This window comes from Accipiter gentilis, chromosome 30, assembly GCF_929443795.1.
Source record: "Accipiter gentilis chromosome 30, bAccGen1.1, whole genome shotgun sequence".
NCBI classification, from domain to species: domain Eukaryota; kingdom Metazoa; phylum Chordata; class Aves; order Accipitriformes; family Accipitridae; genus Astur; species Astur gentilis.
In genome coordinates this window covers 20,038,593-20,065,591 of record NC_064909.1, presented here as the reverse complement: position 1 = coordinate 20,065,591, position 26,999 = coordinate 20,038,593, and the positions used below count along the sequence as shown (strand labels likewise).

The 26,999-nt window shown below is 45.9% G+C and overlaps 1 protein-coding gene across 4 annotated transcripts; it reads left to right on the top strand.

The window, feature by feature from the left end:
* The first annotated feature begins 992 nt into the window (after positions 1-992).
* Positions 993-24,426, top strand: SEC23B (SEC23 homolog B, COPII coat complex component). 4 transcript variants are annotated; one of them, XM_049833416.1, is made up of 20 exons: positions 993-1,080; positions 8,404-8,636; positions 9,691-9,748; positions 10,395-10,481; positions 10,684-10,920; positions 11,297-11,382; positions 12,175-12,319; positions 12,855-13,013; positions 13,831-13,946; positions 15,155-15,278; positions 15,787-15,867; positions 16,197-16,286; positions 17,106-17,212; positions 17,397-17,550; positions 18,954-19,031; positions 19,267-19,428; positions 20,284-20,370; positions 21,962-22,117; positions 22,957-23,022; positions 24,189-24,426. In XM_049833416.1, the coding sequence occupies exons 1-20, from the start codon at positions 1,069-1,071 to the stop codon at positions 24,276-24,278; spliced, it is 2,328 nt and encodes a 775-aa protein (XP_049689373.1). In that variant the 5' UTR covers positions 993-1,068; the 3' UTR covers positions 24,279-24,426. The 4 variants fall into 4 exon arrangements, with proteins under 4 accessions (XP_049689373.1, XP_049689374.1, XP_049689375.1 ...); XM_049833417.1 differs by lacking the exon at positions 993-1,080 and adding an exon at positions 5,849-5,951; XM_049833418.1 differs by lacking the exon at positions 993-1,080 and adding an exon at positions 5,917-5,951 and having other exon boundaries at positions 8,347-8,636.
* The last annotated feature ends 2,573 nt before the right edge of the window (positions 24,427-26,999 follow it).

The following is a 26,999-nucleotide window of genomic DNA, read 5'->3' as shown; positions in this document are numbered from 1 at the left end:
AAATCCCACTTGGGAAGTAAACAGATTTTTGTATCGACTAGTTAGTTACTGCACCTCTTCCTTAACCTATAAATAAGCAACCTCTAGGGGGGGAAAAAAATTCTGCTCCTTTTTAATAAAAATGTTGTGCATATATGGTATAGCCAGCATTTCCACCATGCAGAGTTAACAGAGGGCTGGAATGACATACTAGCAGGCAGAGCAGTGTAAACACATGAACTGTGCAGAGTCAGTCTGGTCCTGGTACAACTTCCTACCTGTGGCTGATTGTGCTGTGTCCAGGCTGGATCTCTACACAACTAGCCAGTATCTTCATGGCAGCCTCCCAGCACTGGAAAACAATTAGCGGGTCAAGCACAACACTGGACCTGTTGCATCTAGCTATTTTCAAGATTGCACCTCTGAAAATAAACCTTCCTGGACACTGTTGGGAGGGTAATGGTCAAGAACCTCTACAGCTAACTTACCAGCCACCAGGTAATCTGACCATGAGTAGTAAACAGTAGGCCAATACAGAGACATTTGGGGAGACAGTTTACCTAATAAGGGTAGAAGACTTTACATCAGCTATTTCAATACAGCAGTCTGGATCACGTACAAAATGTTCAAATCTTGCTCAATTCACCTTTTTCCTACTTGTAGCGTGGGTCATGGACAGAAGGCTAATGGTGGTAAGTGCTGTACAAAGAATAAAAAAAATATGGCTCCTGTCCCATACAGGGAGGGTATAGATACGGAGGCAAAGGCTCCTTGTTGGGGAGCAGCTAGGCATGCTGTCTCTGACTGGAGCAAACAACGAGTACTGATATGCTGGCGTGTCCATGGTAGGAGTTTGATTGTATTAGCTAGTGTGAGCACCCACAGCTGGCTCTTTCTTTTGTTGCAGTGTTGTCTCAAAGTGACAGGGATGCATATCTCTACAGAGGCAGAAGAGCTCTTACAAAAGAGATGTGGGAGTGAAATGATCAGATGTTTGTTCTTTCTCTGCTCCCTTTAACCACTGAAGCCTGGGGAAAATGCTGCTCACTTCACTGGAGGGAGCCTTAACCTCAGCTTCAGACATCCGTTATGTCGTCAAAGGTAATTTCACTGAAGTGTGGGGCTGGCATTGCCTTTGTCCTCTTGCATTCAAAGAGGACTTAACACAATGGGGTCCTGAATCCTGCTGCTGCAGAGATAACACAGTGTTTGTGCTCTACTGCAGCTAGAAGATAGCTTTCAGGGAAACAACATGTCTTTATCATGCAGGTATGTTGCTTTATGCAGTATAACCAGATGCATTGGCAATAAGAAAAAGGAGAGCGAGCTTGTCTTCAGTGAACAGCTTTAGGAATTAGAAGGCTGGTTTATTAAGTTCTTTAAATTCTGGCTCATTTGTATTGGGTTTATCTGGTTTAGATGACCTTTATGGTCTCTGAAGCTTCTTAGTGTTGCAGCTTGTCCTTCTCAAATATGGAAAAAACTGATGCCTATAGAGAAAAGTAGAGCCATTTCACTTTCCTGTCTGTAAAACACAAGTCTGTGATCTATTTCTAAATGAATTAGAGAAATGATCTGTCACTCTGGTTCTTCATGAACCTGGCTACTTTATCAGTCTGTAATTCTTTTTTAAAAAGGGAGTAAGTGATAAAAGGTATAGTGTGTCCCCCCCCCCCCCCGAGTTTCTTCAGTCTTTTCTTCAACCTGCCAAAGCTGTCCCTTTTACAAACTGGTATGAAATGTAACGTTTTGAGGAAGCTACGATATTAGCTCCAGTACTGAATATGAGAACATGTGTAGAAAGCTGAGAGCTAAAGTTAACCCTCAAAACATGGCTGAACCCTTAGAAGCCTGATCTGCTCATTTCTTTATGCAAGCCTTATACACCAGGTCACAGGCCAGCTGCTGCAGGACCAGGAGGTACCTGCCGGGTCAGAAAGCTCATCCCTGGTTTTGTGAACCTAGCAGGCTGTTCTGAGCGGTTTCCTCACTAGTGGTGATGACTGTCCGATGGCAAGTTGGAGTGTGGTCACACCTAAACGCCATTTTCACATGGAATCAAGTGCAAGATTGCTTTTTATTTCCAAGAGAAACATTAACTGCAGTACCAGGCTGTATTGTGAACTGAGGGAGAGTACAGCTAGCTAGGAGGTACTATTTAACGTGTCTAGCCTTTACAGTCCAAAGGTTAAAACATTAACATTAATGGCAAACTTGAAGCTTTGATAGTGAAAACATTTACGCCGTTGGCGAGTGGCTGTTTGGTTTTTCCTGCTTTTGTTTTTTTTTTTTTTTTTTGTTTTGTTTTTATTTACTCTGATTATAACTCTGGCCCCTGTAGGAGGTGTGAAACGTGATGGTGGTTCATCTGGTGCAGCTCGAGTGCCATCTTCTGTCTTGTCCTGGTATGGCTGCCCTAGGGCTCAGGAAAGGAAGGAGAAAGCTCTTAAACCCTGCTCTGCCTCCATGTGCAGAGCAGTTTTGGGGAAGAAACAACAGCGAGTGGGGGCAGCTGGGTCTCCTATTGCTGCCAAACACTTCATGCTTTGAAACAGAGTATAGACACCTTAAACAGGGCTGTCCTCCGCCACACGCAGACCACCTTCACCTCTTGCTTTATGTGGCTGGGACTTTATATCACTTAATCTGTGAGAAATGGGTGGTCAGGCCCTCAGCTGTGCTCAGCCCAGCTTAACCTGCAGCCTGGAGGGGACAAAAAGATCCTGTGAGAAGCTCCATGGATGGTGTCCAAATTCTTGTTGAAAATGCTCACTTCCTCCCTGAGAAAGTTAATTCTTGCACTTCCGCACTCTTCAAGAGATCCTAGGGGGGAGTGGGGAGGAGGGGAAGCTGAGCTCAAAGCATTCCCCTCTTTCAGTTGTTAAACACAAAACAAGTTGAGGCTTATGTAGGTGTCCTGTTTTGTTGTTTTTTGGGTTTTTTTTACCACCCCCCCCCCCCGCCCTTGCTTTTTGAGCAAGCTTGTGATTTTTTTCCAGGAAAACAGAATAGGAAAGCTTTTATTTCAGTTCTTTAGTATAGAAACATAGGGCTTTAGGATTTTGCGCTTCTTGCAATCTCACAATAGTTGTTTAATATTTTAATTAACCTAATGCTAGTAGGGTGGGTACAGCATGGCAGTGAAGCCCTGGGTCCCAGTAAGGCGCTGTGCTTTTCTTTTGAGACATGGCGATGTGAGGAAGATGTAAAATGAAGGATAAACTAGCAACTCCAGAAGAGCAGATTTGCTTTGTCTCTTACTGATATTGCTTGGAGAGCAACTGAGGATGTTAACAATAGTACTAAAGCAATTTGAATTTTATATATTTTAGCATATAAGCATAGGTAGCATTCTTCTACTTTTTTATTCCCACTGAATTTGTGATCTTTCTGCTTATGCTCAGATTTTACACGAGCAAATTTAACACCTGCAGAGCACACAACTTGCCTTATGTCAAGAAGCTGGGAAGGCAATTTTAATGTTCAGCTCAGACAGCGTCTCATTTTGCTTTACTTTGGACCTGGAACATTGCTCTCCACTGTTAGATGCTCCAGTAGAAAATATACCTTTTCTGCCCTCAGAAGAAGGAAGGAATGGCTCTTGGTTAAAGCAGTTTCCTCAAGCATTCGCTGGATAATGCCAATCTCCCCGTGGAATTCAGTGTTCTGACAATGGCCCCATCTGTGTACTCTTGCAGTTCTGCTTTATATTTATCAGCCAATTCCTACTGTCATTTCCAGGGAAGGGAAGGAGTGCTGATAGATCCAAACTACAGTAGCCCAATGGCAGTTTCATTGGGTCATCTTCCACTGCCAGGGTCTGTTGAAGCATCTTGAGGGGCACAGAGTTGAAAATGTTGCCCTCTCCTCAATAGCTTAACTTCTTGCTATTTCTAGTGTAAACAAACTCTTAGCACAGACTGCAAAACTGGGAGCAGTTACAGATTTTTACAGGTGCTTGAAGGCTGAGGAGATATTACCCCCCTCCCCTTTTTTTTAATAGCCAAGCATTCCATCGTAGACTGTACAGTAACATTTAAAACATATTTATATTCCTAATTGCTTGTTATATGTCAGAGTTGGCCCCATTTCCTACGCATGTTCTTACCAAAACCTTCATATAGCTAAGAAAAGTGTAAGATGTGTCCCATATAGAGTGGAAAGAAAGAACATCACCCTGCAGCTGCTCACAACAGAGAGCCTCTACAAGTAATCTGAGCCTCATGGTTTGGCCAGCTTTTATGTTTCTTGTGCTAGTTAACTGGAGGGAGGCAATGCCACCTGTATCAGTAGATCTCCATACCACTGGCTCTCTTGGTTTTCTTCATCTGCCATATCGGAGGTGTAGGCAGACACCAACATAATAACTGGGTGAGTTCTGACATACGTGAAAAAAATGTGAGCCTGGTGATCAAACCTGCATAGAGGACCACACTGCTGTGCAGCATTTCAAACATGTTGTTCCTGTTGTTTTAAGCTGAGTGTTACCAAGCAACTTCAGAACAAACTTTAGGCTTTCTTATAATCAATGACTTTAAGAAAATACAAAATATTCAAAACATAGACTTCTAGTGCATTTAAAAGAGAGAAAGCAGAAAACTGAAAGCTTGACAGTGCATGGGTAAGTAAACTTGTTCACAGGGCATTAATTTCCTTTAGGCAAGGATGGAGCGATGCTCACACAGAAGCCTAGGGAATATTTATAGGCTGACCACTGCGTGAATTTAAGGTAAGCACCCAAACTATTAGAAGCGGGTCGAGATGTTTCACTACAACGCCTTTGCCCCTAGACGTATGTGTGAAAGTTTGCAGCGTTCAGAGAGGGATTTGCATACACGAAGCTGCAGTGTAGGATTCCTGTCATCAGTCTCACTAGAACAGGCTTTGCCTCTTTGGCTTCAGAAGAGACTGTGGGAAGCAACATGAGAAGGAAGCAATGAAAGTGGGAACATATTTGCCTAGTTTCAAGGCACAGATGAGTTTCTGGGGCTTGGTCAAACCTGTACCACACATCCACAGGCAGCATGTCACATTTCTGGATATTGTGGCCATTTCTGGATCTCTCCTCACCAGAGGGTCTGGGCACTGGGGTTTTCCCAGCGGGCTGGGGTACAGGTTTCCTCACAGAGTGATGAACTACTGTGATCTCAAGCCACCTGTGAGGGTCAAGCAGACTCCTGCTTCTTTTCTGGCAACAGCGAGGGAGGAAAATACAATTTAGGTGGGTCAGGTGTATTTGAAAGCAAACACTGGCAACCAGGGATGTGAATGGCAGGAGATGTGCTGTCAAAGGGCACGTGTCCTCGGGGCAAGCCAAACCAGGCAAATGTGTGTCGGTCTTTTTCTTTTCCGTTTCCAGTTTTCAGCCATTCCTGCTCCCCTGGCTCAGCTGCCCCAGCTGTCTGGCCCTACCTCGTCGCCAGCCTGGGCAGCCTCACAGCTTGGCCTGGCGCGCTTCCCAAAGCCAACGCGTCTGGGTGAGGAGGGGGGCCAGAAAACTGAGGCAAAGATGAGGCTGCTTGGGGCTTGCAGTTTATTTTTGTAAAGTGTCTGTTTCCCAGGAGTTTCTACTCTTACAAAGACAACCCTCCCTCCTGAACACGACGGCACACCCCGCAGCTGCCACGCACCCTGAGCAAAGTGCTCGCCCCCATCGCTGCGGGAAGGCGGCGCCTTCCCCCATATTTAGTATGGGCACACCGTTCGTCTCCATTCTAGCGCTGCCCCTAGCACCCTCAGTCAAGATGGCTTCCCTGACGCCGCCGCCTCGCCATGTTTGTTAAGGTCACTCCGCTTCCCTTCCGTCAGAACGGCGCGTAGGGGTGCCCTTAGCCAAGATGTCGGCGGGGGAGGGCGGGGCGTGCTGGTGCCGCCATTTTGAAAGCGGGCACCCCCGTACCGCTGAGCTGGCCTTGCCGTGAGCGCGGGGCCTGCCGGGAGAGAGTGGCGGCGGCGGGGAGCGGCGCTGGCAGGTTGGTGCTCTGGGGGGGGGGGTGTCCACGGGGGTTCCCGTCCCCTGTGGTCGTCTTGGGGACTGCTGGTGGTGGTGTCCCCCGTGAGGGGAGGCTGGGGGGGACGACTAGGAGGCCAGTGGTATCCACTGGGGGGGGGCTGGAGGGGTGTCAGTGGCGTCCCCTGTGAGGGAGGGCTGGGGGTCAGTGGTGTCCCCTCTAGCGGGGTCTGGGGCGGGGGGGGAGCCAGTGGCGTCCCCTGTGAGTGGGGTTTGTGGGAGTTCTGTTGTGTCCCCGATGAGGAGGGTCTGGGGGTGGTGGTGGTGTCTGTTTTGTTCCCTGGGGGGGGGGTGTCTGTGGTGTCCCTTACGGAGAGTGCTGGGGAGGGTCAGGGTTGGCTCCTACAGGAGGGTCTGGGGGGGTCCATGGTGTCCCATAGAGCAGCACGGGGGCTCAGCCGTGTCCCCAGGAGCTTTTTCTTGGCCGGGGATCGGCAGTGACCCCCGAGTCTGTGCTGAGGGTGCTGGGGCCTGGCAGGGTGCCCCAGGGCAGGGCTGGGGTCTGCTGTGTTCCCTGGGGCTGTGCTGAGGGTCAGCAGTGCTCCCTGTAGCAGTGCAGGGAGTCAGTCCTTCACCCTGTGGCAGTGCTGGGGATCAGCGGCTAGGGGTCAGAGGTGGCCCCTATGGTTTCTCTAGGGATCTCTGGTGTCCTCTATACGCTTCCCGGTGAAGGGCTGGGGATCTGTATGGTGTCCCCTATAGCTGTGCCGAGCACAGCAGCTGGGTGATCTGTGGCATTCCCTATAGCACTGCTAGGAAGCAGCAGCATCGCCTATAGCTTTGCTGGAAGGAGTGGGGGTCAGCAGTGCGCCCTATAGCAGATCCCATACAGAGACTGGAATGCTACTACCACTCATCTGCTGTGGCTTTGGAAGGGTCCGTCCTCTCCTGGACAGGGGATTTGGGCCCTGGAGGTCACGGCAGGACTGGGACCGGAGGGCCCTGCACTGGTGGGGGGCTGGCATATTGGGCAGGCACCTGGCCCTACACAGCCCTCATGGGGGTGGGGGCACCTCCACTCCTGCCATCCTGACCCCAAAGCAGGGCCACAGCCCAGGCAAAACCCGGCTGGGCAATGGGGGCTCAGCCTGGGGCAGGGCAGTGGTGCTGAGCTGCAGCTGGAGGAACATGGAGTAAGTTTATATTGCAGTTGCACTGTGTACCTGAGATGTCAGGTGTTTGTCTTGGTGTTCTGATGTGCGGGATCTTTTATAGGGAGGCTCAGCTCTGACTTTCACCCTGACAGACCCCTTTGTGGTGGGGATGTGTTGCTGAACCCTTCCATTTGTCCATCCAGAGGTGGGGGTTGAAATGCAGGCCAATTCCCTGTGAGCTTGATTTACATCCTTAATAGCAAGGACAAAGAAAACGTTGATGAGTTTGGAGGTCTGTAGGAAAATGTTACATCAAAACTTCTCCTCCTCTGGGCGAGGTGATGCTTCTGATTTCTCATGCCTATGGCCCTCCTGAATCTCCCGCCTGCAGTGAGGACCAGGAGTAAGGTAGTCCTGGAGCATTTGCGGCCGCAGGCGAACCTCTGAGTTTCCTCATCTGGAGCGGGTTGTGGTGCTGCTGCTTTTGGCTCTGACTTGCTGCCAGTGCTCTGTGTTGTATGTGGGCTGGACTTGACGAGTGACTTTTTCAGTAGGCTTGTCCTTCCCTTTCTTGGAGACATCAAAGGTAACGATAGCCTAGGAGCTCTTGCTGGCATCTTACTCTTCAGAGTTTAGTAAGGCAATACAGAGAGTGACTCCTGTATTGTGTTGGGGATATCTCTCCTTGAATAGCATGTCTTTTCTGAAGTCTGCTGGACTCTCAATTCCTCCCTTACTGTGAGTGGGACATGGTGCCACGCACAGAGGGTGTCTAAAATCACCAAAGACCTTTTCTGACCCTTTTGTCATGTGCTCCTTTCCAGCTGTAAGCAGGTCAGGCTGGCAACCGGGTGACATTTGTGATGAGTGTCTTGGTCTCAGACTTGGCCTTCTTTTTTCCCCCCAAGGTTTTAGCTGAAGGCTTCAGGATGTGTGCAAATCTGACCTGTTTTACTTTACTGACCCGAGTGAGGCAGGATTGTCTTGAGGCCAGCATGAGGCCGAGTGGTATTGGAAAGTTAAATGTGGATCAGAAGAAAAAAAAACAACTTGCATTCTGGCTTTGAGTGTCAGATTTCCTTGTTTCTTCATGGGATTTGGTGGTGTTTTAATTGTCTGGAATGTTGATGAGAGCACTGGACAGAAGAGATTAATGTAGTCACATGGTTCATTTGATAATGGGATTAACTCCTTGTAATGTATTGGCTTTGTCCAGCAATGTCTCGTGCCCATATGTAGTTGATCTGCTGACCTTCTTTGCAGGACCGTTGTCCAAACAGGTGACCGCTGCCTGAAGGTGTATTGCTTACGTCTTTTCAGAGCTGCAGTCCCATGGCGACGTACCTGGAGTTCATCCAGCAAAATGAGGAGCGTGATGGAGTCCGTTTCAGCTGGAACGTGTGGCCTTCCAGCAGGCTGGAGGCCACAAGGATGGTTGTCCCCCTGGCCTGTCTTCTGACCCCACTGAAGGAGCGTCTTGACCTGCCGCCTGTGCAGTATGAACCGGTGCTTTGTAGCAGGCCAACCTGCAAAGCAGTGCTCAGCCCACTCTGGTACGAATTTCTTGGTTGGGGATGTTAAGAGAGGCTGGATGGTACCTAGTTTTTATCTGAACTTCACTACTTCCTTGTTCCCCTTTTTCTTTGCCCTGTGTCTGGCAGCCTCTTTCATTTAGAGGTAGTGGGTTTGTTAAAATCCACGTGTGCCTAATAAGTTATATTGAATGCCAGCCTGTTACTAGAGCTGCCAGAACCCGAGGAGAGATGAGTGCCTTTGGGGAGGCTGTTAAGGCAGAGATGGTATGGAAATGGCCAATCCTCTTACCACCCCAGAGAATTTGGTGGTGAATGATGAAACTTAAAATAAACAAAGGTGCTGATTATACCAATATTGTCCTCTGGGCTGTGATGTTCACTTGATTTCCAGCTTCTTACACATCCAGCTGCTTGTAGGTCAGTTCTGGCATGAGCATCAAGGTTTTCTTTGAAGTTCTGCTGAGAATTTAAGAGGAATAATCTCGGCCCCAAAATCATGTGATGATCATACATACTCAGAGCATAGTGTTGGACTGAGAAAGAGCAGGAAAGGCTAGGAAGAGAAAGTAAAATGAGATCAGGCCCATGAAGTAAGAATATGGCCAGGCTTTACTGCACCAGCAGTAACTGTGTTGTAACAGGGCTGAGGAAAGTAAACTCTTTGGGGCAGGGAACCGCCTATTTATTCAGTGTTTGTGCGGCATCTGGGTGAATGGCTCCTGCTGCTCTGTGGCTGGAGTACTTGTGTGCTACAGCTGTACAAACAATAAGATGACTGAGATAAGCCCAAGGGTAGTGAAAGGATGATTAGACTCAAGTCTTTGTCTGCGAAAGGCTTAGCTCTGGAGAGCTGTCAGTGGTCTGTCATGCTGACAAGTCTGGAAGTGGCAGGGCTGGATAAGCTAAGGGACATTCTGGCAATAGAACAAGAGTCTGAATCCCTAAACCTCTTGTCGTTCAACTTGGAGTGTCTGATGTTCTGTTTTTTCCTTAGTGCTGTGAACCAGCATAGATAATTGTGAAGCTGTGCTGTAAAATATAGTTATACTGACATCTCATCTTTCCCTTGCAGCCAAGTTGACTATCGGGCCAAGCTCTGGGCTTGTAACTTCTGTTTTCAGAGAAATCAGGTAAATTGGAAAAAGCATCAGCCCTTCTATCTTTTCAGTGAACAGTTTATTGGTGGCCTCCCCTCGTGGCCTCCCCTGGTGAAGGATGTTAAGCATAAATTCCACTTTTCTAGATTCCTTCCCTTGGCCTTTTTTCTCTGGCTGAACGCAGGCCAGAGTACTTGTTGATGGGTCTCTTTTACCTGATGTCTTGTCTATTTTCAGTTCAGTTTTGCCAGTGATTTTATCAGCATGCAGGGCATAGGAAGGAGATAAAAATGCTATTTTGTCCCATGTGTTTCCAGTGTATTTTTTGTGCTTGACGTTTACTGTTCTTGCCAAGTATGAAAATAATTAGAGTAGACTTTTGCCATCAGAAACTGTCATGTGGCTAAATGAATTTCAGCTAATACATAGTCACTGCTTTAGTCCTACCTTTTACTTACACTGGGTTGAGCAGCTGTCCGTCCTGCTGGCCACTTGTTGTCTGTGCTTAGGAAAACAGCAGTATGGATCTCTTGTCATGAATTAATCAGGTTGGTGCAGCAGTAGTAAACACAGAGTTGAATAAGCACGTCATGAGCAGGGCAGCCTCTGTACTGCAGAGGAGGGCCCTATATTTCTGTCCTGCAGCTTCCTTGTCCTAATTTTTTGTTCTCTTTTTCAGTTCCCTCCAGCATATGCAGGCATATCTGAAGTCAACCAACCAGCAGAGCTTATGCCTCAGTTTTCAACAATTGAATATATAGTGCAGGTAAATGAATCATAGGAAAGTTTGAAGCCACCACAATTGTCTTGTTTGTGACATTATGTATGTATTAGATTTCCTTAAGTTAATGCAAATAAATAATATTTCTGCAAGGTGCTTAAGATAGGGCTCGTTTTATTCCTGAAGGCATTTAAAGTGTCATCTGGCATATGCACACACCTAGTAAACCCATCTCTTTCTACATTAGCGGGGTCCACAGACGCCATTGATCTTCCTGTATGTTGTTGACACGTGCTTGGAAGAGGAGGACTTGCAGGCACTGAAGGAGTCCCTCCAGATGTCCTTAAGTCTGCTGCCTGCCGATGCTCTGGTGGGGCTTATCACTTTTGGCAGAATGGTCCAGGTTCACGAGCTGAGCTGCGAGGGGATTTCCAAGAGCTACGTGTTTAGGGGCACAAAAGACCTGACAGCTAAGCAAATACAGGTATGTTCTGCCAACTCTTAGGCAGTGGCTTGTTCCTGTTAGCTCTGTTGACACCACTACTGGTCTTTCAAGCGCTGGGCTTTCGGGGAGGAAGGAGGCTTCAGTGCTCTTAACTGTTAGTCTGTTTCCCTCCCAATATCTGTCCTATCTTTTTGCCTTTGTAAATTCCTTGGAAGCTTGTCCAAGATAGAGTTTGTGTGTCTCACATAATGGTATTGATCCGTTCCTAATGGGAGTATGAAAATTAATTAAATTTCACAGATTTTAATGTATTTAAGGCTACAGTATTGCAGGCCTCAGGGTGTACTGCTTGACAGCATATATGTTTAGTGTTTGAATAATACATCTCCTGTGCCTCCTCTTTACTACTTTCTAGGATATGCTTGGGCTTTCAAAGCCAGCTGTCCCCATTCAACAGGGAAGACCTCTTCAAACTCCGGAGCAACCTGTTATTTCAAGCAGGTAAGCTGCACCAGCACAGCAGAAGAGCAGGGCAGATGTTTTATGCCCCTTTGGGGTCACACTTCTAAACCTGGGTTTCCCAAGAGGGGTCTTTGTAAGAAGATTTAAATGGTTTTGTCTTGTCACAGTTATTTCCCTACATCAAGTGATACATATGGATGGGATTTACTAGAGCTGCAGGCAAGGTATTAGACTTCTACAGTATCTTGGCTTTGCAGTTGTGAGAACATGATTGCCAGTCAAGCTAGATTTCTACTTGAAAAACATAGCTGGTTTTGGAAAGCATATTTCTCAGGAGCAGTTTGGAGCAAGGGCCTGTCTTTTTGATTGACGAGCCAATGGGGGGCCTGGTACATGCATTGCATAGCAATCCTACATACCACCTCCTACCCCCTGACCCAGCAAGTCCAAAAAATGATTGACAGGCAAGCAGTGACCCCTGAACACTAAAGCTGTATTTGCCTTTGTTGAATACAGTTTTCTCTTTCTCAGCTCCTCTTTTTCAGTGGCAGCTCTTGTGCATTTTGCTAGACTAAATCACCGTTACAGTTCTTTCCTGTGCTGTATGTGACTTCACATTCTTGTCACTTCCTGATGTCTTGCTTTGATCAAATTTTTTATTTTGCACGGGCCTGTTATCTTGGAAGGTTTGTATGTAGGAAGGGAACATGCCACATGACTTTTTGCTTCTGATAACTATCTTGGTGCAATTTATACGTGCCAGGAACAAAGAGTCACTTTATTTTTCTCTGAACTTATAAGCAGGAAAACATTTTATTTTAATTTTTGCAGGTTTCTGCAGCCAGTACATAAGATTGACATGAATTTAACAGATCTGCTTGGAGAACTGCAAAGGGACCCATGGCCAGTGACCCAGGGAAAGAGGCCTTTACGTTCCACTGGAGTGGCTCTTTCGATTGCTGTTGGCTTACTGGAGGTACTCTTAGTGCTTTTGTTTGAGATGAGCTGGTCAGAGTAAGTACCTGACTGTCTTTGCTGAGACGTATGCAGGTGTCAGTCCAGCTTAGTCTGTGGCCCAGTTATGTTGGGCTGCAGTCTCTCTACTGACATTTGACACGTATTAGCACCAGCTGGTGTAGAGTGGGCTGGGAGTTTATATCTAAGTGGTAAAATATGCAGGTGTTTAAAGGTCTCTGTGTGTATCGCCATGTGGATGTGATACGATGCACTGGGTTTATCTGAGGGTCATCTAAGATGTAAGTAAAAAAGAACAGAAACTGCCTGCTTCCTGTTACAAAGGCGTGAAGCTTAATGTAGCGTGAGTCTAAACTTGAGGGTGCTGTGACTGTCAGGAAATGCATCTCTGTTTATCAAGGCGACCTTTAGCAGTGACAGGTCCCTAATGACATTGCAGAAACACATGCAGATGCTTATCTAAAGAAAGTATTGTTGCCATTTAATAAGTCTCTCTCCCCTCCCCACTCTGATATAAGTCTTTGTTTTTATTTTAGGGCACATTTCCAAACACAGGGGCCAGAATAATGCTGTTTACAGGTGGGCCACCAACACAAGGACCAGGCATGGTGGTAGGAGATGAACTGAAAACACCCATCCGTTCTTGGCATGACATAGAGAAGGACAATGCAAGGTTCATGAAGAAGGCCACAAAAGTAAGTGCTAGTGCCTGCTGGGTGTGTTTAAAAACAAAACCTGAATATTGTATCAGAGCACTAAATGGGGGGAAAGGATAACACAAACCTACGTACACTGCTATGTTGACAGCTGCCCAAAGTCCTTCCCCAGGGAAGAAACATACTCCATTCTCTCAATGTGGGAATAGTATGTCCAGGTATTTGCATCATTGTCCTTGAAGTGCCTGAGCCTTTTCTGTACATTAAATTGTGAGAATGGTCAAGGGAGAGGTAAAAAAACCTTTCCTCCTAGTTACTTCTCCAGCATGGTCTTGTGCCTTCTCAGAGAAAGAAGTATTTTGATGTTGTTTCTTAGCTGATGGTGGGTGAGAGTTTGTTCGTCAGCATCATTGTATCTCCTTCTGGGGAGGAGAAAACCTGTCTTCCAAGAATTGGTCACTTCCAGAAAGCCTCCTTTGTCTTCTCAACGTATGAAACAACAGTTAAAATAGTAAAAAGGTCAGACATGAAATGTGCCTGTCAGCTTAGAGAAAGCAGTATGACAGCTGTTCTCTTAAGTGTCACCTGGAAACCTTTGGGTCTCCACAGGCAAAGATCCCGTGCAATTCATGCACTCTCTGTATTTGTGACATGCAACTCAAGCTCATCCAAGTGCAAACATCCTAGGAGGGAGAAGCGTGCTCCAGCAGAGCACTAAGAGCAAACAGCTATTTAGTTACCACAACTCTGGTAATTGCTTCATTTGTACCTTGTGTTTCACATGTTGGCCCCAGCTGGAGAGCAGTAGAAAAATTGCCCATTGTGGCATCCTAAACACCACGTATGTTTTCCCCAGCACTACGAGACTCTGGCTAATCGCACTGCAGCCAACGGGCATTGCATCGACATCTATGCCTGTGCCCTGGATCAGACTGGACTGCTAGAGATGAAGTGTTGTGCAAACCTTACCGGGTATGTTCATAGCAGGAGAGCACAAAATTAGCGCCTGTATTTTTCTTTTGGAGGGGGAGAACAGTTCAGGAAGCGGCTAAGTTTGCTGTCAGGGCAAAAGGGTGAGATTTTTATCATTCTATTCTAAACTGTGGTTTGAATTTGCCAGGAATTATATGGCAAACCTCACCTGATCCCAGTCCACATTTCTGAAGTCTCAAAACAGCATGTGAATTAGCACTGCTGGTAGAAAACTCGATGTCCTGCTTTGAGAAAGGTATTCTAAAGCATGGTGCAATATGTCTTTTGCAAACGCCTTCTGCCTCCTTGGGAGATAGCAAGTATCCTTTCCAGAATTTATGGGATAGCGATGCCGTGCTTTGTGTCTTGTGCATGACTGAAGTGCCATCAGAAGAGCAGACTGTCAGGTGTGGTGGGTAGAAGCTTTCCTCGCGTGGGCCAGATTTTCTCTGCTTAACAGCTCACTTGTGGTTTCTCCAGGGACTCTTGGCTTCCCTGGATCTAGTTCTAAGTGACATCTCTAAGGGGTAAATGTCTGTGTTCTATACTGCTGAAAACATTATGGTCTCTGTGAGGAAGGCTGTGTACCAAACCGGGCCTTTTGGGGACTCAGCATGTCTTACTGGCCATTTAAAATCTGCTGTGTCTCGGGAGTCAGAGGGTGGTTTGAGCAAATGGAAGGTATTTGTAAATAATCACATAACGCTCAGTAAGCAGAAGAGAGATTGTTTGACCCTTTGGTTGCATTACTGGGCTCCATCTGATCAGGCCTGGGTTTACCAAGGCATTTTTGGGGTGGCACAGCACAGACCCATGTACCCATCTTCATGCTGCAGTGGTGCAGCTATCCTGTCTGTAGTGTGGGTGGTTTCAGCCCTGTTCAGGGGAAGAGGCTGAGCAAAGCTCTTCACTGAGTTGAGATACTTCTAACTGGTGGAACATGAGCATTTTTAAGGCAGCTAAAGGGATGGCAAGAAATATAGTTGGGAAAGCAAGCAGGCAAAGATGGAGCATTAACTTGTCTGGCTTTGGAGGAGGCATCCATGAATCTGTGTTCCCTGACGTAAATTCTACTTGTGCAAAGGCATGCTTTAAAACAGTTTCTGCATGTGTTCGCATGCGTGAGAGTTGGAGGGATGTATCCTTTGTGCTTTACTTCTAGTTCCCAGTTGCTTCAGTTCCCTTGTGTATTGTTTTTTCTTTCCCAGAGGACACATGGTGATGGGGGACTCCTTCAACACTTCTCTCTTCAAGCAGACCTTCCAGCGCGTATTTAACAAAGGCTTCAATGGGGAATTTCGGATGGCTTTTGGTGCAAGTTTGGATGTGAAGGTGAGAGATTAGTTTTACTGGATTACATTAACTGGCAAATACAAATGCTGTTCATTCAAAAGTTGATTTAAGTATCTGGAGTGTAGAAAATTCTACATGTTTGAGGTCAGCCATAATGCCTGTTTTGGGAGAAGCACCATACTGGAGTCAGTGGAGGATTTTTGTTTGGAAGCTTATTAAGTTTGTGTGTGTGTGTGTTTTGTTTGTTTGTTTTTAAAAAAAGCAGCTGAGCTTGGCCTCTCCTCACTCAGCAAGGAACATTTCATACTCTCTTGTGGTCACTATAAATATGTCTTCATCATTAAAACATGACTGTGTAGATTCTTTTACTCTGTTAATTGTAGCAGTAGGTGATCTAGGAGAATACTCAGAGATGCTTTCCCTGACAGCCATGTGTATGCATCATCTGATTAAAGCTGAGCAACTGATTTAGTCTGTGTGTATTCTATTTGACTGACTTGATATAAAAAAAACCAACAAACAAACAATTTTTTTTACCTTGTTCTAGACCTCTAGGGAGCTGAAAATTGCAGGAGCTATTGGACCATGCATATCCCTGAATGCTAAAGGGCCATGTGTCTCTGAAAACGTAAGTTTCTGACATGGAAAAATCTTTAATAAAGAAGTAAATAAATAGAGCAAAGTTTCTGACTAGACCTACAGCTCAGCTAGAATGTCAGAGTTTTCAAGGAGAAGAACTATTTGGAAACATCCCTAGGAAAAGAGTCTTCCCTAGACTGAATTCTTGCCCATAAGGCTTTTTTTTAACTGTATGGTCTTCAGTAACTTTATTCACACCCAAAAGATAAGAAATCTAGAAGGCCTGCCTTAACTTGTACCTCTGATGAGAATGTAACATAAGCTTGCCTTATCTGCTGCTAGAGACAAAAATGCTGCTTTCTTTTAAATTCTGTGCAGGAGCTTGGAATTGGAGGAACATCTCAATGGAAAATTTGTAGTCTGGATCCCAGCACAACTCTGGCCATTTACTTTGAAGTGGTAAATCAGGTCAGTCCTGGCTTCTCTTTTGTTTTTTTTTTTTTTTTTTGGTCATCCTTTTTACATGCTGAAGTATTTGTTTGTAAGAGGGCCAGAAAATGCAATGACATCCCCTGTGTTGCAGACGGATGGTTGCAAAGCAACCAAGTGTTTTGTGCCAAAGAAATAGCCTCAGGGGTTGTCTTCATATGCATAAATTGCCTCACATTTTTGTTCTGTATGAAACCTGCATTGTTTCCTTGTCTTCTTACTGTTGTATTTATTTAACAAAGAAGAAATTGTCTTTTTGCCAGTAGGTACTGAGGAGAATAACAATATAAATAGCTTCAAATTCTTGGAGAATTGGTCCTCCAAGTTGTAATAACTTGATGGCTGAGAAGTAACTTTTGGCTGGGAAGTTTCTGAGTGTGTGGCAGCTAGAAGCTCGGAAAGCTACCCCAAAGGAATTCTATTCCACATGTGTGTGTCTCTGTCTTCTCTGCTGTGTGGGCTTGTTACTGTAGGAAATAGGATGGTGGATTCGCAGGACTTTTGCTCAGACCTCATAACGCTGTTCTTACATTCACTGCTGTAGAGATGATAAGTTGCTGCCATCCTTTAAGGGACAAGCTGAGGAAGCGTCATGCCCAATATTAGATGGGCCCAGCACCACTTGACTCTGAGGGCTGCTGGAAAACACAACACTAACAGACGAGTCTCTCTTCTCTGGTCCATCTCTAGCTTGTACTTACTCTGTGATTGCTCAAATGATGCCCTGGAGTTCTCTGTAGTGTACAGAGCAATGGAAAAGCCAGCCTGTTTTGAAGGCTTACTTTGTTTCATTTGCAGCACAACGCACCAATACCTCAGGGAGGCAGAGGGGCAGTGCAGTTTGTCACTCAGTATCAACACTCCAGTACACAGAAACGCATTCGTGTCACCACCATAGCCAGAAAGTGAGTATTTCATGTCAGTTCTTTGGCAGAATAGCAGAAACTTAAGCCGCAGTCTGTGCTGGAATTTTTCTAGCTTTTTGTTGCATGCATTGGCTGCAGAATATTTGGCACAGGGAGGATGAATCTGGTTTGGATTTTGCTGAAGGTGAATGCACGTAGCACTAACCCTTTACTATCCCTATAGTTGGGCAGATGCACAGAGTCAGCTCCAGCATATAGAAGCTGCGTTTGACCAGGAAGCAGCTGCCGTGCTGATGGCACGACTGGGAGTGTACAGAGCTGAATCAGAGGAGGGACCTGATGTTCTGCGATGGCTGGACAGACAGCTGATCAGACTGGTAAGACCAATAGACTGCAGTTGGGTGCACTCTTGATTTTAGTAAAAATGGCCTCTGGAAATGGAAAGAGCATTCTTTTTCCAGACTGACTTGCTTCATTTGTGCTCTGATCATGGTCACATAGTTGTAGTATGCAATAGCTCAGAAGCCAGTATGATCAGCAAACTTGTGATGGGGTAGATAAACATCCCATTATGCTGAGAGAGTTAAACCTGAGATTAAAGAAGTGATAGTGAAACACAGAATAATGCAGGTGGGAGGGGACCTCTGGAGGTCTCTGATTCAACTCCCCTGCTCAAAGTAGGGCCAGCTTTGAAGTTAGAGCAGGTTGCTTCAGGTCTTGTTCACTTGTGTTTTGAAGATCTCCAAAGATGGAGTTTCTCTTGTTTATCTTGACAGTCTGTTCCCATGTTTGATCACAGTTGCTGTGATTTTTTTTTTTTTTTCTTCCTCTCTCCCCCATCAGAATTTCCATTTCTCCAGCTACCCATTAGGTAGCTGTAGACAGCGATATGACTCCCTGATCCCACTCTTCTCCAGGCTGAACAAAAAGAGCTTCTTCAGCTTCTCTTTCTACATGAGGTGCTCCAGCCTCTGACCAGCTTGGTGGCCTCTGCTAAACTCACTGCAGTATATCCATGTCTGTCTTGCACTGGGGAGCCCAAAACTGTACACAGCATTCAGATGTGCCAAGTTCAGGGTAGTAATCACTTCCACAACTTCATACTGTCTCTTGCTTTGAATTTCACAAGCCTTAATTGCCTAAATTGCTTCTGGCTTTGTCCAAACACCCATGTGGAGTTGATACTAACAGATAATGGCACATCAGACACTGAAAAAACAGGGCCAGTATCAAATAAAGATTTGAGCACCAGAACACACACAGGCATGCTGCATGGTGAAATGATTGTGGAGTCATTTATAGTTGAGTTGCTAAAACCATTGATGCTTCTTATTTTCAGTGAAGCAGTTGGTGAAATGCCAGTCTGCTGCTCCTCTAGAAGGAAGGAGAGTTGCTGCAGAAAGTAGTGTTTCATAGTGTACAAAGCAGCTTAGGTATAATGTAGTATCCCTGATTTAATGGAAAAATTTGGGTTGTACTAGAAGCTCTATTTAATTCTTAGATAATTTCAAATCTAGATTATATATATATGTATGTAATATATATATATATAAATAGATAAGTAGATCAAATCATCATTCTCATTTCAGTAAGATACAGAAGCCACTGACTTAAAAATAGCCTGTAAATTTTATATTACTTGTTATTGTCAAGTTCATGCCTTGGTTGCTCTGTTTAAAAACAACCAAAAGAACACCCTTCCAAAAAAAAAAAAAGGTGTTAATTCTAAAAAAAGAAAAAAAGAGAGGGATAACTGAAGTATCCATTTTGCTTCCAACAGTGTCAGAAATTTGGACAATACAACAAAGATGATCCCAACTCCTTCAGATTGTCAGAATCATTTTCTTTGTATCCCCAGGTAAGAACTTCACTTCCCACAGCCGTGCGAAAAGTGTGCAAGGATGAGTGAGAGTCATGATAAAGCATCTTGTACCGTTTATCAGACTCAAGAGGGAAGGAACAGATGCTTTCTTAATTTGGTGGGCTGGTCCTGTAGTTCAGTGCTGTGAATGACTGATAAGGGAAGAACTCTGAGGAGTTAATAAAGGGTAGACTTGCTGACATTTCTCTTCTCACTCATCTTTCTGGTGCAGTTCATGTTCCATCTGCGACGCTCCCCATTCCTGCAGGTCTTCAATAACAGTCCAGATGAATCTTCTTATTACCGCCACCACTTTGCTAGGCAAGATTTGACCCAGTCTCTCATTATGATCCAGCCCATCCTTTATGCTTATTCTTTCCATGGACCTCCTGAGGTGAGTCCCTGTTTAACGGAAAGAGGTGGATTGATCCAAAATAATGAGTATTCAGTCAGAGTAACACTATTTCAGCAAAAAGGCCGCTATGTATATTTTTTTAATCAAGGTAATTATTAAAGGATGAGATGGGGCAATGTAAAATATGAATTCTGTTTTCAGTAAGCATACAGCTTCGATTAAAAAAACCTCAAACCACCAAAAAACTGCCCCCAAAACAACCTCCCCACCCCTGCTGAGCTACAGCCTCTGGCCCCCGCCATCCAGTGAATCTTGTTGCTGTCAGTACCACCTTTGCTTCTCTGCCAGAGACTGCTGTCTCCACTGTGTAAGTCAGCAAGCCTCAGCCCTTCCAGATCATAATCTCCCACCAGCTGCTTGTTTTCAGTTGTTTATGTAGCAGTGTTTAACTATGTGCAAGTATTCAATGGACAGACACGGATTCCCTTATACTGATAGCTTCCATGAAATGAGTCTGTCTGGCAGGAAAGAAACACAGGAGCTGCTGGAGTAACACTTGGAAACCTTCTTGGCAGCATTTGCCAGAGTTCACGTGTTATTTCTTATAATTCTTGAGATACTCTTGTTCAAGATCATTTCAAATTAAACTTGGATAGCCATAGAAATTGCTCTCTTGCATCCTGTGCTTCATACAGTTGCTGATAACGTGCTGCTCCATTCAGTGATGCTGCAGGAGGCTGACTGGGCTCTGCAGGCCGTTCACATGGACTGAGCAGCCGTTGGTGGAGTTGCATGTATACGGGCAGGGCTGAGCAAGCTATCTGGCCAGCCATGAAGGTTAATACAGTTCTGAAGGCTTAGTGGTGCCTGACTTTTCATCTTTATTTTCTCCAGCCAGTGCTTTTGGACAGCAGCAGTATTCTTCCTGACAGAATCCTACTGATGGATACTTTCTTCCAGATAGTTATCTACCTTGGTGAGGTACGTTGAAATATGTTCTCTTTCTCTGTTTGCACTCCCTCCTGCCATGCATGCAGACAACATCATTGTTAGTAGAAAATAAGCTGCTTGCAAAGCCCACGCTAGCGTAATGACATTGCATACATGCTGCCAGTTTGAATACAATTTCCCCACTGTCTGAGTTAACAAAAAAGTCCTAGTGGAGCCACTAAGTATGTTCTGCACTGAGTAACAGCTGTCACGTTAGCTTGGTAATGAAGGTGGTCCCTTACCATTCCTGGAAAAGGCCAGAGAAACTTGAAACTAAGCAGGGCAGAGAGCTGCAGCCTGGTTTTCAGATAAGTGATGTACTTGGTTGCTGGGTTTTGACACTTAAATGGTGCTGCTCTTAAAGAAATCAGTTAGAAATTTTTCCAGGTTTTGCTTTTAAATACTGGATGTTTTTGACAGCTGCTCTTGTATTCCTTCAATGGTGACTGAGGTAAGTGCTTAGGTACTGGCCCTTTTTAAACATGCAGATTTATATCAGTGTCCAAAGCCGTGGCTTTCCAGCGCTTCTTCAGTATGCAGTCGTGTAGATCTGTATTTCAGTCCTGTCAGGTTTTGTAAGGGAGTGGTACACTACTGTAGCTGGATAATAGAAATGTCTTGCATCCTAAAGTAGTTGTGGGGTAAGGGATGAAGAGGGAACTGGCTTTCCACTTCTTTCTCTGGAAATCTCCCTGTTCTTTGATGCTTTTTTAAATCTCTGATATCCTTTATAGCCCTGCTTGGGTAGTGGCCCTCATCCAGTTTCTTCTTCCTAAACATGGCATCAGATTGGAGTAGTTTAAATAAACCCATCTTGGTTTATGGTCAAACATCCCTATTAGTGAAAACTTTTTGGGAGGCATTTTAACTCTTACCTTTGTTTTTGAACTAAGCTACTTCATTTAATGACTGCTACTAGAATGCTCGAAGTTTGGCATGATAGTTTGCAGCAGCTCCATTACTAGCTCCCAACCTCGCTCTATATAGGATTTGTCCCCTTTGAGAATTGAGCAGGGATACCCGATTGACGCAGACAGGAGTTGAATGCTTGATTCAACAATGACAATAAATCTTCCAGAGCTACCTTGAACAGTTTCTACCTACTGTTGCAGAGCAAGACACCCAGCAACTGGGTAGAACTTAGTCACAGGAAGAGCTAAGTGTGTGATCTGCATGTGTACACAGCAACTGTTAGGTACATGTGGTTAGGTACCTTGAAAATACTGTAAGGCAATGGCTGCTTCATGTAAGACCAAGTCAGATTCAAGACATCAGTGATTTATAAATGCTTTGTGTTTCTATGTTGGCGCAGGCTGAAACATAAAGGCTTGAAGATCCCTTTCAACAAATTGCTCTTGCACTGCACAAACTGCTGCTAGCTTTTGTGTTGAATGCCTGTTCTTAAATTCAGGAACAGAAACTAAATAAAGTTATTGCCAGAGTAGTGAAAATGTGCATTTGCCCTGTGCTCTGTAAGCATAAGTACGTGTAATGTTCTGCTGCCTTAAGACGTGTGGGTTAAAAAGGGAAGGCTTGCCAACATCTCTACTATTTTTTCCTTTTCTCCCTGACCCTTCAATAGACTATTGCACAGTGGCAGAAAGCTGGTTACCAAGACATGCCTGAATATGAAAACTTCAAGCACCTACTGCAAGCCCCACTGGATGACGCCCAGGAGATCTTGCAGACTAGATTCCCAATGCCGCGTTACATCCACACGGAACATGGGGGCAGTCAGGTAAGGAGGTTTATAGAGCAAATAGCTGTCTTTCTGCTTTACTAAAAGGATGGTTCTGTAAGTTAAATACAGTGGTAATTTAGCTCTTCAAAGTACAGAGCCTGCTATTTTCTCATGAGCTTTTACTACAACTTTGTCTTTTTATAAGCCAGTCGCTGGATATGCTTCTGAAATCTGAGGATGAAAAAGAAAAGAAAGAGCCAGCTTAAATATCTTTGTATCCCCCAAAGAGGTGGGAAAGAAATGATTTGGCTATGTATCTAAACTTAAACAAGACAGGGAGCGCTAGGACACTTAGCTTGCTAGGACAGCAAGTTATGCTGAGTGATTGACCATCTGTTCCTTTATTCTCTAATGCTGAATGAGGATATAAAATAGTTCCTGTTTTTGCTCTTCTGGAACTGCAGTTGTGCTGTGCTTGTCTGTGCCTGGCTTGTTTGTAGCAGTGAAGAGGCAGGAATTCATGCTCCAAACCAAAGATCTGGTACTAATTTTTGATGTGACCATGTTATGCTGGTCCTCCACTGACCTTTTTTCGAAAGGCAGATGGGGGCATGCGAGGGACAGTACTGGTGACATGCCTGTGTTGCATGGAACCAGGGCTGCTCTGCCAGGTGAGTGCTGCTTGCTGTAGCAGAGCACTCTATGCCCCTTGGAGACAAGTTTTCTGTGGAGCAGGGCTGTTTCTAGACTTGAAACCCATTTAAGTTAAATTAGTACCTTGCTTGCAAAAGCAGAGGAACATCACTAGTCATGTATCAAAGGTGGTAAGAAGTCTTGAGGGAGCTGACAGGTCTGTCGTTTTGCAAAACTACTTCTCTAATGTTTTGTCTTAATAGGCCCGGTTCCTCTTGTCTAAAGTGAACCCTTCTCAGACCCACAATAACCTCTATGCATGGGGACAGGTAAGCAATGGAAGAGCTGGTCACGTTTGGGAATGCTGTAAACTGTACAATTACATATTTGTCTACGCCTTAGCCATCCTGTTTCATCACATGGCCACAAACTGGGAGCAGGTTACATTTGTCCTCCACTTCTTGCCCAAGAGCTTTTTGCAAGCATATGTGACTGGAGTTGAACATCTTGCCATGCTTTGCGGTGCAAGGAAACAAGGTTATTTCTATGTACCAAAGGATCCGATAATGGAATTACCAGCTGAGACTGCAGTAATTGTAGCATTTTAAAAAACACAACCGATTTATTAGGTTTGTCTCTAAAGCTTAGGCAGGTTAGATTTTTATTCTGTGTGCTTATTCCAGTCCATGGTTGTTGGTTAGATAAATGGTAGTGGTGGGGAGCACTAGATGACAAGATGATCAGAATACAGTTTTCAAGCCTGGATGACTAAACTCGTGTACCTGTTCTTGTACTGAATCCCCGCAAATTTTCAGCAAAATCCAGCTGCCATTGGGGCTTTTTTTCCAATATATCCAAGGAACGGCTGTCCACATAGAGGCGCTGCCACAACAGCTCAGTATCTCAGCAGCTTGATAGCAGGAGATTAGTGGTCTCCACAAGGAGTGCTTTGCCCCGTTGACCTCCCTTTCTGTATCCCAGCTACATGTGGGGCACAGGCAGAGCAGGAGAATTTTCTGTGGTGGCTGCCTTTGAAGGAAGCAGCTAATTTGATGCAGAATATGTTCCTACAAGTTTCAGATGACCTGATGTAGAAATTTATCCTCACCCTTCCCTACAAATATGATTTAAAACCCTTAGGTCGCAGTTTATTCAGTATTCTGGAAAAAGTAACTAGCATATGGATACAGATCTAATTTTCTGAGAATACTGGACTTCTATATCGTCTTCACCTTGTTTGTGTAGAGCTTGCGCAGCAAAATTCCTAATGCTTTAGAGAGAAGAGACTTTCTTTTTTCCAGTAGCTCCGATTGCACTAGAGGATAATGTCAGTACTGTTGCCCGAGTAGCATCTTTCCGCTAGATCTGTCCTTTGCAGGAAAAAAGGTGATTGATTTAGCAGGCAATTAGTTCAGAGTGCTGACATCTGGTTTGCTTTCAGTTAGTCCCTGGTGTTAACACCACTGTTTTAAGCTCGTTATTTGTTTTTCTGCAGGAATCGGGAGCTCCAATCTTGACAGATGATGTTAGTCTCCAGGTATTCATGGACCATCTAAAAAAGCTGGCAGTTTCAAGTGCATCATGACTTTGATCAAACCAAGAAGAAAGAGCAGAAGAGTTACATAGATCATGTTGATGACAGAAGTGGAGCAATTTATTTACGTTTCCTTTTCTCCCTTTTAGACTAAGGTTTTTAAGTATTAAATGAAATAAATATTCAGGGAGAGTTTTTTACTTGGCCCTTCTAGATATTAATTTATTTGTATTCCTTTTTGTCTGTATTCTGTTTACTCTACATTTTTCATACATTGTAATTAGAACTAAAGGATGATTTAGCCAATACAGATTTTAACAGTCTTTAGCTTAATTTTTAATGTTCCGTGTTCTTAAAAGGTGTCTTTTAGCAACCAGGGACTGTATTAATGAAAAATAAAACTGGGTAAGAGCATTGCTATTTAGTGCTATCCCTAATTCAGCTGTATGTGCAATGGACTCAGCCTACCTCCTTTTCGTTGTTGGAAAAGCAACACTGGGGTGTGTACGTGCTATTGGAAAATAATTTCGAGGAGTTCCTAAAGGTAAGGTAGTGCAGAAGAAGAAGTATCAGATGGTGGAGAATGCTTTGACAGACGCAGGGACAGGGCAGAATGTACCACCTCTGCTTTGAGCATGACGGTGGCACGCTGAAGCATTGCCTCAGGTTCACGTCAGGCCCTGCCTTCTCTCACTTCAGCCCACCATTAACAGGCTTGAAAGCCGGCGGGGCAGCTGTTGCTAACTCGGGCTCTGCACCCGAGTTAAGCCGTTTTCCCGGTGGGCTCCCTTGCACCGGCCTGAATCACCTCACACCCCCTCCGCCGCGTCAGTCGCGAAGCTCCCGCCCAAACTGGGTTCTCGACCGCCGCGTCGCAACCCGTTCTGCCCCTCATCCTGCCGCCATCCTCCCACCGCGCCCAGCCGCTGTGTTTTCCAGCAGGAGCGCAGCTTTTCGGTTATGGCGGCGGCAGCAGCCTCTACCTCCCCGCCGCCATTTTCCGCTCCCTTCCCGCTCCGCAGCCCAGGGCGCATGCGCGGCCCGGCGTCGCGCCGCGTTGCCGCCCGATTGGCGGCGGGGCCCGACCAATGAGCGCGGGGGTTACTGAGGGAGGCGGGGCGGGGGGGGGGAACAACGATGCGGGCGGCGGTGTGGAACGCACGGGCGGCGCTGCTCTACTCGTTGGGCGGCTGGACCATGCTGGGGGCCGTGCTCCACTACAACTTCAACAGCGGCGGCACCGAGACCGGCGGCGGGCCCGGTACGGGCTAGAGAGACCACGAGTCCGGGGACGCCGCCTGGGGTCACCTCAGCGGAGCGCGGCGGCGGCGGGTGCCTGAGGCGACCGAGGGGGTGGGGCTAGGCTGAGGGGGCGCGTGGCTGAGGGGCGGGGCTTGGCGGAGGGAGTGGGTCGAGGGGTGGGGCTTGAATGAGGGGGGCGGAGCTTGGCTGGGGGCGGGGCTCGAGCGCTGTCCGGAGCCCGCGGGAACGGCGCCGGGGGCGGTGGGGTTCCTCCCTCCCAGCCCCGGTTCTGGCTCTTCCCTCGGCCGAGGACGGCAGCGTCGGGTGTTGCCAGCGCTGAACTGCCCTGGCAGCCTGCCTGTCTACCTCTCGGGGCTCTCGGAGCTGTGAGGCTGCCGAGTGTGAGCGCTCCTGCTGGTAGGGTGGGCGCCCAGCACCTCCTGGCATCCCGAAGAGGTTCACCCGGAAGGGAGATAAATCCCGTGTTGGTGGGAAAAGCATGTGCTTTTATCTCTGGTGATAAGAACAGGGTCTAGACCCTTTCCGACTTGGTGCTTTTATTTGCACTGTGGGAATGGTTCAAAGCTGCATCCAGGGAAGTTTAGACTGGACATGATGAAGTATTTCTTAACGAAGAGGGTGGTTGAACACTGGAACAGGCTTCCTAGAGAGGTGGTCAATGCCCCAAGCCTGTCAGTGTTTAAGAGGCATTTGGACAATGCCCTTAATAACACGCTTTAACATTTGGTCAGCCCTGAAGTGCTCAGGTAGTTGGACTAGATGATCGTTGTAGGTCCCTTCCAACTGAAAATATCCTATTCTATCGGCTCTCCGTGTACCTGTTGCTCTTCCTCAGCAGCCTGCTGCTTATTGAGGTGTAGTAACATGGAGCTAGCTGTAATGTGGATAACTTGGAAGCCAGTTGTTATTGCTGCTACTGTAGTACTGATACTAGTCCGGTACCAGTGCAGCAACCTAACTTACCCTAGTAAATCACTTTCTGTCGATGCAGTCACCAGATCTTCGCTATCTGTTTCTCAGTGTTTAAGAAAAAGCAAAAAGAAGACCGAATGCCTATGCAGGTGCTGTTTTGCCATGATGAAGGGATAAAACATTTTTATTGCTATGCTCTTTTTTCTTCTCCCCCCTTACCCTCCCTGTTCCTTAGAGAATGAAAGTGATCCTCAGGCAAACCAAGCAACCCACAAGGAAGTATACACTACAGAAACAATTTTAGGATTTAAAGTGACAACAATAATAACATACAAGGAAGTTCAACCTCCTGTTACTCGACTGCTCAGGCGTGTGAAATCATTCTTTGATCCTAATGACAGCCCTCCTTCTGAAAATTGAATGTTCTGGAAGCTCAGAACTTGGTGCTGGAGCTGGCTTCTCCAAGAAAGTCATCCTGGAGCCTGGCACCAGACCGTCGGTGGAAAACTTTCTCTTCCATTGCTGAAACGACAGCTCCATCTCTGACACAACTTCGCAGAACTTGCAGATCTTCTCATCTGCTCGGATCACTGCTGT

Bases quoted from the DNA above. Each gene is read 5' to 3' on its own strand.
- SEC23B (XM_049833416.1), top strand. The intron at 8,637-9,690 runs GTACGAATTTCT...TTTCCCTTGCAG, and splicing joins GCAGTGCTCAGCCCACTCTG to CCAAGTTGACTATCGGGCCA. The intron at 11,383-12,174 runs GTAAGCTGCACC...TAATTTTTGCAG, and splicing joins CAACCTGTTATTTCAAGCAG to GTTTCTGCAGCCAGTACATA.